Genomic DNA, 12,500 nt, shown 5'->3' on the forward strand with positions numbered 1-12,500 from the left:
CAGCTGTTTTGTGCAGAAAACTTCTCTCTGTCTCGCTGTGTGAGTCTAATTCTCTCTCTGTGTTTCTCTCGTTTTGTTAGCAATGGCCCAAGAGACCAACCAGAGCCCGGTGCCCATGCTTTGTGCCACCGGCTGCGGCTTCTACGGCAACCCTCGAACCAACGGCATGTGCTCCGTGTGCTACAAGGATCACCTGACGCGGCAGCAGAGCAGCGACCGCACGAGCCCCCTCAGCCCCATGGGTAGGTGGCCCTGAGTTTGTGTTGTAAACTAAAAAGCACCTTAAACTATATATATTTACAGTGGGGCTGTCAAACGATTAATTTTTTTCTATCGCGATTAATCGCTGAATTTCTATAGTTAATCGCATATTTTATCACATGATTAAAATTCTATTTTGCATTTCAGAACAGTTTTTAAGTCCATATTAACAATGGAAAGCCATTCTTACCAGTGGATCTTGATTGGGAATCAAACGAATGCAAAGAAAGTTACTTTATGAACTTGATTTTAAGATTTGTAATTATTTATTTACTGTAAACAAAAGTAAAATGTGTGAATCTGTCATTATTGCATACTTCCTCCAAGTACCTAACTAAAAAACTAAAAATCCCTATCCTTACCAGAGTCAATATAGTGTTTAGTAACTCCTAAATAGGGCTGTCAAACGATTAATTTCTTTTAATTTCTCTGAATTACTGCGATTAATGCGATTAAATTAATTATTTAATGATTTAATTAATGTGGCGGCCCTTAATCGCATTGCGATTAAGGCGTTAACGCTGATTAGAGTCTCTCAAAATCTGATGAAAATCTTTTAAACTGACCTTTGTTGATCTGAAATGAAGACAGATTCAGCAACTGCACGGCCTATTTCTCTCTTAAAATGTTTTCAGAAACACGTTTCGGTGAACTATTTTAGTCCAATATGAGATCGTATTCTGAACGAGCCGCCATGACAGTCTGGCTGTGAATTTCCGGAGAAAAAAAGACCCACGTGACGCGTTCGTCCAATCAGCTTCCGGTTGTCATTTTCTGGTAAACACAGAAGCGCCGTCTGCTGCTATGGAGACGTATTACGCGCAGAGCGTACGCTCAAGTCGGCGTCGCCTCAGTGTGTTTTGAGGCACTTTTTTTTTTTTTTTTACCTCTGGGACCCAACTGATCAGTCTGACTGGTTTTTCTGCCGACGGTCGGCCGTGTGGTTGGTGTGTAACAGCTCTAAAACTAACTCAAACTAAACTAACACTAGTAAACACACTCAAACTAACTCAAACTAGTAAACACACTCTGAAACTAACTCAAACTAAACTAACACTAGTAAACATACTCTGAAACTAACTCAAACTAAACTAACACTAGTAAACACACTCTGAAACTAACTCAAACTAAACTAACACTAGTAAACACACTCTGAAACTAACTCAAACTAGTAAACACACTCTGAAACTAACTCAAACTAGTAAACACACTCTGAAACTAACTCAAACTAGTAAACACACTCTGAAACTAACTCAAACTAAACTAACACTAGTAAACACACTCTGAAACTAACTCAAACTAGTAAACACACTCTGAAACTAACTCAAACTAAACTAACACTAGTAAACACACTCTGAAACTAACTCAAACTAGTAAACACACTCTGAAACTAACTCAAACTAAACTAACACTAGTAAACATACTCTGAAAACTAACTCAAACTAAACTAACACTAGTAAACACACACTGAAACTAAAATAAAATAAAGAGTGAAACCTCTACTAACCCTGACTTACATCTGGAGGTAGCAGGGGTCGGAGGAAGTTGTTTTCGTAGTTGTAGCCAGAAAGTGTTTAAAATGTTTTCCCAGCTCTCCCCCCCCCCCCCAGCTCCCCCTCTCTGTTTTCCACTCGGTGTAATCAAAGACAGCTGTTTTCTTCATGACAGTGGTCAAGGTTGGGAGGGGGGCGGGGAGTTCACTCCTTTAGTCTTTTCAGGGTCAGACGTTGAAGTTTCTCTCACAGTGCGACACTGGCAAACTATTTTACAAACAAGACAAACTTATTATAAAGATTATCTTGAATGCAGCTTTGATCTTTGAAAAGCCGATGTTTCGACATTTCTCAAGTCAACGGTTAAAATATTTACTCGCGATTAATCGCATGATTGTCCGTAGTTTACACACACACGCACACGCACACACACACACACACACACACACACACACACACACGTGCAAACACACACACACACACACACACACACACACACACACACACACGTGCAAACACACACACAGAAACACACACACACACACAGACACACATACAGAAAGACACAGACACACACACACTCACGCACACACACATACAGAAAGACACAGACACACACATACACACGCGTGCGCAGACACACGCACAGAAACACACGCACACACACACACACACACACACACATACATGCACAGATACACACACACACACACACAAACATACAGAAAGAGACACACACACACACACACACACACACACACACACACACAGAGACACACACAGACAGACACACACACCGTAACGCCAGCCACCGCATCACTTCTGCAGAACTTGCAACCCCAACCAGAACGCTTAGTAGTTTTGATTTTGATGCAATTTGATATTTTGGCCGGTAAAAAAATAAGCTTGGTCAGTGGATTATTTTTTCATCTACCCTCCAACTTAGCCGGTGAGTCAAAAAGATAATTTCGGACACTGCAAATATGTAAAAGATACTAAACAAAACGCACTGAACAATATATATACATTAAAACTCTGAATTAAACAAGAAAATACAGAGGAAAAATACGACACAGACTCGTACATTAAAGCCGTAATCGATCCCTGGAGAAAATAATCAACAGATTAATCGACGATGAAAATAATCGTTGGTTGCAGCACTAATTTGTAAAAAAAACGACAAAAAAAAAACAACCTTTCTTTCTGATTAACTGTTACCCTCTCACAAGCTAGTTATAGTTAGATAGTTGGCATTACACAAAACACAAGATGTATGTTTTTGTATCACGACTACATTAAAGCCACCATGAAACAGGAAGCACAGGATCATCCATCATTACACAACCGCTCTCTCTTCAAAAAACGTTCGGTTGTTTTCAATTTTTAATTCCAACATTAACACAGTGCAGTGCATGCAAACATTTTTGGGGTTTTCTTGGTATTTTCCTGCTTTGATTGTACACATTTTGTACTTTTGTATTCAATATTTAAAGGGGTGATAGACTGGTTATATACAGTATTTCACGCTGTTCCTTAAGGTCTCCTAATAGGGTATGTAACATTGGTTGGGCTGAAAATGTCTCTTTGGCTGGTTTTTTTTTTTTTTGCCCGAATGTTACCCTGTTAAATGGGACTGGACTGAAACGACAGCTTTTCTGCCTCATATTTGAACTTTATATATGCGATTTCTCGCATAAAAATGGATCAGAAGTGAATTTAGTAATGCAAGAGCAGGCGAACAATGTTAAAAGTGTCTGAGACTTGCGCGACCTAGATTTAGAAGACAAACTGACTTCATCAGTTAGTGGCCTATGTAAATTTTGGGGCGTTACAAAGATAGAAGGTAGAGCCAAATGAGGAGGAATTGAGAAGTTGACGTCAACTTTTAGCTTTGTTCAGATTCGCCTGTTTTCGACTGTCGTTTTTTAACTATGAGAAGGTAAAATCGGTTTTGCGTTCTATCACCCCTTTTAAATGTCTGTCATTGTGCTCTGTTTTTGAGTTTTTGTCTAACGGAGTTCTCTGTGTTGTCCGATTCAGGATCGGCTGGTAGTCCTACCTCAGAGGCCTCGGCCATCCAGAGACTAGAAGCCAGTCTAGCCAAGGTCGACTCCCCGGCCCCGTCGCCCGAAATGTCTAGGTCAGTACCGGCTGGGTTTGATCCTTACGGCCCTATTTTAAGGATCTAAGGGCACGGCGTGAAGCGCCTGGCGCAGGTGCGTTTAGGGCGTGTCCAAATCCACTTTTGCTAGTTTGACGGTGGAAAATATTGTCCGTGTGCCGGGCGCATGGTTCTAAAGGGTTGTACTTAGTGTCTTCATTAATCAGAGGTGTGTTTTGGGCGTAACATGCAATCAACCAATCAGAGATCATCTCCCATTCCCTTTAAAAGCCAGGCGTGTTTGGACCTTGGAGCATTGCTAGCTTTTCCAACATTTAAGACACAGATATGGTGATAATAACGGTCCAAAACGATGTGAATAAGAGACGCAAAACTACCACAAAGAGACACAACACGACTACACAGAGACACAACGCGACTACACAGACACAACGCGACTACACAGAGACACAACACAACTACAGAGAGACACAACACGACTACACAGACACAACACGACTACACAGAGACACAACGCGACTACACAGAGACACAACGCGACTACACAGAGACACAACACGACTACACAGAGACACAACACGACTACACAGACACAACACGACTACACAGAGACACAACGCGACTACACAGACACAACGCGACTACAGAGAGACACAACACAACTACAGAGAGACACAACACGACTACAAAGAGACGTAAAACTACCACAAAGGGACACAACACGACTACAGAGAGACGCAACACGACTACAGAGAGACACAACACGACTACAGAGAGACACAACACGACTACAGAGAGACAACACGACTACAAAGAGACACAACACGACCACAAAGAGACACGACTACAATGAGACACAACACAACAAAAAGAGACACAACACGACCACAAAGAGACACAACACGACTACAGAGAGACACAACACGACTACAGAGAGACACAACACGACTACAGAGAGACACAACACGACTACAAAGAGACACAACACGACTACAGAGAGACACAACACGACTACAGAGAGACACAACACGACTACAGAGACACAACACGACTACAAAGAGACAGAACACAACAAAAAGTTAGGAGTTTTTCACCCTGTTGGTAGGTCATCCGACCACACAGCAGCTTTTAGGCATTTTTCTTCCGGTTAAATGCGCTCTGTCTGTATAATTAGTAATTGGTGAATGTGAGAGCTGATGGCTAACTGGTCCCTGTTTTTTTCCTTTTTTATTCCTTCAGAACTGTTCAAGGATCTCTTCCTGTGACTCAACAAATGACAGAGATGAGCATCTCGAGAGAGGACAAACCTGAACCCTTAGAGCCCGGTAAACACACACACACACACACACACACACACGCAGACACACACACACACACACACACACACAGACAGACACAGACACAGACAGACAGACACATGCACAGACACACACACACACACACACACACACAGAGAGAGACAGACACAGACACAGACAGACAGACACATGCACACACACACACAGACACGCACACACACACACACACACACACACACACACACACACACACACACACACACACACACACACACACACACAGAGAGAGACAGACACAGACACAGACAGACAGACACATGCACACACACACAGACACGCACACACACACACACACGCACACACACACACACACACACACACACACACACAGAGAGAGACAGACACAGACACAGACAGACAGACACATGCACACACACACAGACACGCACACACACACACACACACGCACACACACACACACACACACAGACAGACAGAGACACATACACACACATGCACAGGCATGCAGACACACACACGCATGCACACACACACAGACACACACACGCACGCACATGCGCACACACACACACACGCACACACAGAGAGACACATACACACACTCTTGCAGTAACAGGCAGGCTAGCAGATAGAAACAAGCAGACACACGCAGGTGAACTCTTACATACAGACTTCTTGAGGCAAACGTGGCATGGCTGCATACCTAAAACCCAGCTGTTAGTTTTACTCACAGCCTCCAAGAAAGAGAGGAGGCCTAAAAATAAACCGATTTAAAAATACCTCTACACCAGAGGGCTTTCTCTGAGTCGGCACGGTTTCTCTGCCAAGAACAAGAGCTGGAGATGTAGAGATAAGGACCAAACTAACTACTGTGTTAGGCACAAAGGAACAACATTTCAGTTGCATGTCTAAGGCTACGTCTTCACTACCATGTTTGGGTTTAGCACTCATGTTGTCCTCCCGGGTCAGAACAGAAAATCACTTTTTTCGACACATTTTTCGATGCTTTTTTCAACATTTTTGACCTTTTTTTTTTGTTTAAATGTTTTTGTCGCTTTTCAAAACAGTTTTTTCAAAGCTATATTCTGCTGTTTTCTAGGCTTTCAATGCCTTTAGTTGCTTTTTTTGGAACGTTTTTGTCACTTTTGTCACTTTTATGTCATTTTAGTCAACATTCTTTGACGTTTTTTTTTTTTAAAACATTTTAATTGCGGAGAGCCATCCATGTTAGTTTTGGGCAATTGTGTTGAAAGAAACCCACATTTCTGATATAGAAAACTTTGAAAAAGGGTCAGACTTGACCTGAGGACAACAGGAGGGTTAAGAACACCACGCTACTGCGGCGTTTCCGAGCCCCGAAAACGTAAACATTTGGAAACACTGCTGCCCCCGTTTTTGGTTTGTAAACTTCGGGGTTGTTTCGTAGTCTGGACGGAGACATTTGGAGACATTTGGAGACATTTGGAAACGATGACGCACGTCAGCGTTTGCCTCCTGATTGGGTCTTATCAGTCATGACTATTTTGAGAAAAATAAGGCGAAATATTATGGAGGAATTCTGAATTTTAGAAAAATGTCAGTCCCTAAAGAGAAGTCAGTCAGTCAGTCGTATCGGTTAGGTATAGAGGTGCAACGATGAATTGATTAATCGATTAGTTGTCAACTATTAAATTAATAATTATTAACTATTTTGATAATCGATTAATCGTTTGAGTCATTTTTTTTATTAAAAAAAATCTGATTTCTCTGATTCCAGCTTGTTAAATGTGAATATCTTCTAGTTTCTTCTCTCCTCTGGGACAGGAAACTGAAGATCTTTTGAGTTTTGGACAAAACTAGACATTTGAGGACGTCCTCTTAGGCTTTTTGGGAAACACTGATCCACATTTTTCACCATGTTTTGACATTTTTATAGATACAACTAATCGATTAATCAAGAAAATAATCGACAGATTAATCGACTATGAAAATAATCGTTAGTTGCAGCCGTAGTTTGGTAGCTTACAGACCTTTTGCACGATTCAGAAAATGTCACAATTCGATTCAATATCAATTCTCGATTTTAAAAAAAACAAAAAAAAAAAAAAAAAAAACGATTTGCAGTATGTAAATGTCGTTACTTTTCCCATGTGATTGCAGTAGACATACAATTAACAAAAAATATATGAATCGATTTTGAATCGGTAGAGCTTGAATCGCGATACGAATGTGAATCGATTTTGGTTTTTTTTACTCACCCCTAATTGTTTTAGTCTCAAAATGCCGCTTAAAATGTAAAGTAGTGGTGTAGATGTCGCCTTATAGAGCTGTGAACTAAACTCATAAACTTGCTGCAAATTCCAGCTCAGATAATGGCCAGTTTTAGCATGTTTTTAATGAGTATTTTGTCTCTCTTTCCTTCATGTAGTTGTAAATCAGCCTGCTGCTTCTAGCCCTTCTCCTGTAGCTTCTTCCAGCGGTGAAGAAGGGAAGGGAGACGCCCCCAAACCCAAGAAGAATAGATGCTACATGTGCCGCAAACGGGTCGGACTTACAGGTAGGGGGGGGTGTGTGTGTGTCTCTCTCTGTGTGTGTGTGTGTGTGTCTCTCTCTGTGTGTGTCTCTCTCTCTCTCTCTCTCTCTCTCTGTGTGTGTGTGTCTCTCTCTCTCTCTCTCTCTCTCTCTCTCTCTCTCTCTCTCTCTCTCTCTCTCTCTGTGTGTGTCTCTCTCTCTCTGTGTGTGTGTGTCTCTCTCTGTGTGTGTGTGTGTGTGTGTGTCTCTCTCTGTGTGTGTGTGTGTGTCTCTCTGTGTGTGTGTGTGTGTGTGTGTCTCTCTCTGTGTGTGTGTGTGCGTCTCTGTGTGTGTGCGTCTCTGTGTGTGTGTCTCTCTGTGTGTGTGTCTCTCTGTGTGTGTGTGTGTGTCTCTCTCTCTCTCTCTGTGTGTGTGTGTGTGTGTGTGTCTCTCTGTGTGTGTGTGTGTCTCTCTCTCTCTCTCTGTGTGTGTGTGTGTGTGTGTGTCTCTCTGTGTGTGTGTGTGTGTGTGTGTCTCTCTCTCTCTCTCTCTGTGTGTGTGTGTGTGTGTGTGTGTGTGTGTCTCTCTCTCTCTCTCTGTGTGTGTGTGTGTGTCTCTCTGTGTGTGTGTGTGTCTCTCTCTCTCTCTCTGTGTGTGTGTGTGTGTGTGTGTGTGTGTGTGTGTGTTAATTATAAAGGGTTTTTTTGTATTAGTTTTCATGCTTCTGTGTGAAATCAGCCGTAGCGTGACGTGAACCTCTCCAGAAATGTAACTTCACGTCTCGTTGTCTGCGTGTAGTGTTTTCACTCGTCCTGCTCCAGCTTTGACCCCCGACTCCCTTTGTGCTTCCAGGCTTCGACTGTCGCTGTGGCAACCTGTTCTGTGGCATCCACCGGTACTCGGACAAGCACAACTGTCCCTACGACTACAAGGCGGAGGCCGCCGCCAAGATCCGCAAGGAGAACCCCGTGGTCGTGGCCGACAAGATCCAGAGAATATAGATTTTACTAAAACGACGGAGACAGCGGCGATGACAACACCTCTTATTGTAACAAAGACTGGAGAAGGAGTGGGAACCTTTGGAGATGAGCGCTGGCTGAGTGAGGATCGAAAGGACTTGATTTTACAAAATAACAACCTCAAGAGAAATGACGGACAGGAAGACGAAGAGGAGAGTCTGAGGGAGATGCATGAATGATCACTTTTCTCCTGTTTTGATTAATTTGTTAGTTTTATTTTAGCCTATTTTCTGTGGTGTGACTTTGCCGCTGTTCAGTCCTTTTTATTTTTATTTTTTATCTAAGATTATGTATTGTCTTATAAAGAGCAGCCCAAGCTAACTCTCGCCCAAACCAGGCGCCATTTTGTGCCAAACCGTACACAGCCACGTTACTCACGACCCCCGTCCCGTGTCAGAAACTCGCCGGTCTTCTCCCGATCCCTCGATCCATGTTTGAGCTCCTTGTTCTTTTTGCTCCGTTGGTAGTCGGTCAACGTTTTTGGAGAAGCCTACAACTGTCCCCCACCGTGCACAAGGGGCTTTGTGACTTTTGTCTCTGTCTTTCCTAGCTTTACCTACCTCACAGCTGCTGCGTTAAAGGTGCTCGAAGCGATGTTGGGTGACGTTGGGCCTGCACGATTTGGGAAAAAATATGAATCATGATTTTTTTAGCTTAGAATTGATATCACGATTCTCTGCCACGATTTTCTCACGAAGTGTAATGTTTATTGCACACATGAACCGGGACAAAACTAAACACATTGGCAGTACCAAACATAGATTATTTTGACACCTAGAGCTCATTATCATCACCACGACCCTGTAAACACAGAGGCTTCAATGAATACAGGAAATATAGTCCATACTGGCCATTAAAGTACCAGAAATAGTGACCTATAGGACTAAATATGGCCCTGATACGGGCTCTATCTGGACTAAATATGGCCCTGATACGGGTTCTATCTGGACTAAATATGGCCCTGATACAGGCTCTATCTGGACTAAATATGGCCCTGATACAGGCTCTATCTGGACTAAATATGGCCCTGATACAGGCTCTATCTGGACTAAATATGGCCCTGATACAGGCTCTATCTGGACTAAATATGGCCCTGACACAGGCTCTATCTGGACTAAATATGGCCCTGACACAGGCTCTATCTGGACTAAATATGGCCCTGACACAGGCTCTATCTGGACTAAATATGGCCCTGATACAGGCTCTATCTGGACTAAATATGGCCCCGATACAGGCTCTATCTGGACTAAATATGGCCCTGATACAGGCTCTATCTGGACTAAATATGGCCCTGATACAGGCTCTATCTGGACTAAATATGGCCCCGATACAGGCTCTATCTGGACTAAATATGGCCCTGATACAGGCTCTATCTGGACTAAATATGGCCCTGATACAGGCTCTATCTGGACTAAATATGGCCCCGATACAGGCTCTATCTGGACTAAATATGGCCCTGATACAGGCTCTATCTGGACTACGAACGACTTATCGTGCAGGCCTAGGTGACGTCACTTCTTGTTGACGTTCGAAGTATTGTCAAACAAAACGGAGGCTAGCTCGCCCCTCCCTCCTCCTCCTCCTATCCCGTCCCCTCCCACGCACACAATCCTTCTTGTCAGTTATTGGCTGGAAGACTGTTTATGTTTGGTGGTTTTTTTTTACAGTGTGTGCAGGGGACAGGCAGCTCGCGGATAGTGAGATGTTTGTGACAAAAAATGTCGTAGCCTAAAAAACGCGTGACATTGCTTAGAGCACCTTTTTTAAGCTTCGCTGTCTCCCCTGTCTTCCCCCCCCCCTCCCCCAGCGGAGCAATGGATCGTCTTTGATCTTCGGCCTCAGTGACCCTCTGATCAGCATGTCTGTGTTGACTTTGATCGGTTTGATTGTGATGATGAGGCTGTTTCCGTTTCACTGCTGGAGGTATCACGCCAGACAGGGACTGACATAAGTGCTCCACGTTTTCACTGAATCGCAACATCTTCGATGGATATAAAGGGTGAAGGAGTCCCCACCCCAAATGGTCTGAGACGCCTGGTGCAGGACTGATAGTTTGTTTTTCAACCTGCACCCTATTTTTTTGTGTCTAAGTGACTGATGGGAACAAGACACAAGCTGCAATGTGACGTTATCGGAACTAAAAGTTATGTTGCTGCTGACAGACTCAGATTATTATTCTAAGTGTCTGACAACATTATGGAAAGGATCCCTACAGAGATAGACCTTTTTAGTTTAACATTAAACAGCTCTGAAATTGCTTTTTGTTTGGTTGAAATAAACCCTTAATTCACCCATTTACATGTGGAAATATGCTGGCTCTATACACGCTAAAAGTCCTCATTATTTACATGGAGTCTGGTGGAAATATGATGGCTCTATACACGCTAAAAGTCCTGATTATTTACATGGAGTCTGGTGTAGTTTGGTGATGGTGATTTCAGGGCTGTTTGATGTTAAACTAAAAGGATGTTACTCTTTAACTAAAAGGTCTATCTCTGTAGGGATCCTTTCATAATGTTGTCAGACACTTAGAATAATAATCTGAGTCTGTCAGCGGCAACAACAGAACTTTTAGTGGACGCTATCTGATGATGAACATCTGTCCTGTAGGGTTACATTACAGCTCCTGGACCAGTTTCAAAGATAGTTGTTCACATCAGTCACTTAGACACCAATACCTGGGGAAATAAGGTTGAAAAAGACACAACCTTTTTAAACAACAATATTTTAGGGGCATGAATGAATGAATGGGATAAATGCATGAGTTACTTTTCATCTGCGTTCGAAATATTTGGCATCACTGAACTTAGAGGGTTTCAGACATTTTATTTGCTGAGAGACAATTATCTGTTATGTTTTGTTTTAATTAGCTGTGTGTGTGTGTGTGTGTGTGTGTGTTACAAAGAGTGTGTGTGTGTTAGAAAGAGAGAGAGTGTGTGTGTGTGTTAGAAAGTGTGTGTGTGCGTGCGTGTTAGAGGGAGATTGTGTGTGTGTGTTCTTGTTTAACTATATTCGTGGGGTCCAAAAACCGGGGAGTACAGTATACTTGTGGGGTCTGCACAGCCTTGTGGGGCCCAAAATGCTGGACCCCACAATTTAAAGGTCTGTTTGAGGGTTAAGACTTGGTTTTAGGATTAGGGTTAGAATTAGGTTATGGTTAGGGTGAGGGTAAGGGTTAAGGTTAGGCATTTAGTGGTGATGGTTAAGGTTAGGGTAAGGGGCTAGGGAATGAATTATGTCAATGACGGGTCCCCACAAAGATAGTGAAACAAATGTGTGTGTGTGTGTGTGTGTGTGTTTTTTTTAGCAGCACAAGTTTACAAAACTACAGGAGCATGCCAGCGCTAGATTTATGGAAAAATAATAGATACCAAGATTAGATGTAACTTCTCATCTGTCTAACAGCTATCCGTGTGTGTGTGTGTGTGTGTGTGTGTGTGTGTGTGTGTGTGTGTGTGTGTGTGTGTGTGTGTGTGTGTGTGTGTGTGTGTGTGTGTGTGTGTGTGTGTGTGTGTGTGTGTGCGCTTTAGAGCGCTGTAGAGAAGTGTGTGTCTGTGTGTGAAGAAGTGTTCCCATGGCTGCCTGACCCACATATGTTTGTGACTTGTGTTTAATCCTTTTTAATTTCCCTGTAAGGATGTTTTTCATTAAAAGACAACTGTATGTATCCATTTGAGGTCCCCCCCCCCCCTCCCCGACTCTTAGTTGTATGCAAATTTGTACAAAAACATGAAAAAACAACAAACTGTGTTGATATTTATGTATTACATATAATCTTGCTATCCAGCATTACGAC

General features: G+C 42.7%; 1 protein-coding gene and 2 long non-coding RNA genes across 5 annotated transcripts in view; 2 read left to right on the top strand and 1 right to left on the bottom strand.

The window, feature by feature from the left end:
- zfand5a (zinc finger, AN1-type domain 5a) overlaps positions 1–10,959 on the top strand; it is a 17,867-nt gene extending 6,908 nt beyond the window's left edge. Inside the window, exons 2-7 of one of the 2 annotated variants that reach the window (XM_031305648.2) lie at positions 81–242; positions 3,795–3,894; positions 5,116–5,201; positions 7,603–7,731; positions 8,538–9,278; positions 10,473–10,959. In XM_031305648.2, the coding sequence (XP_031161508.1) occupies positions 81–242; positions 3,795–3,894; positions 5,116–5,201; positions 7,603–7,731; positions 8,538–8,686 (626 nt within the window). In that variant the 3' untranslated portion in view covers positions 8,687–9,278; positions 10,473–10,959. Of the gene's footprint in view, positions 1–80; positions 243–3,794; positions 3,895–5,115; positions 5,202–7,602; positions 7,732–8,537; positions 9,279–10,472 lie in introns of those variants that run through there. The other variant, XM_031305649.2, reaches the window with a different exon arrangement.
- Positions 1–12,500, top strand: part of LOC116054218 — a 21,104-nt gene that overhangs the window by 8,562 nt on the left and 42 nt on the right. Inside the window, exon 2 of the long non-coding RNA XR_004896735.1 lies at positions 12,269–12,500. This exon is cut by the window's right edge and continues 42 nt beyond it. This is a non-coding gene — a long non-coding RNA (uncharacterized LOC116054218). The remainder of the gene's footprint in view (positions 1–12,268) is intronic.
- Positions 10,484–12,500, bottom strand: part of LOC116054219 — a 34,347-nt gene continuing 32,330 nt past the window's right edge. For both annotated transcript variants that reach the window (XR_004896734.1, XR_004106028.2), the window contains one exon: positions 10,484–10,961. This is a non-coding gene — a long non-coding RNA (uncharacterized LOC116054219). The remainder of the gene's footprint in view (positions 10,962–12,500) is intronic.

This window comes from Sander lucioperca, chromosome 2 (genome assembly GCF_008315115.2).
Source record: "Sander lucioperca isolate FBNREF2018 chromosome 2, SLUC_FBN_1.2, whole genome shotgun sequence".
NCBI lineage: Eukaryota > Metazoa > Chordata > Actinopteri > Perciformes > Percidae > Sander > Sander lucioperca.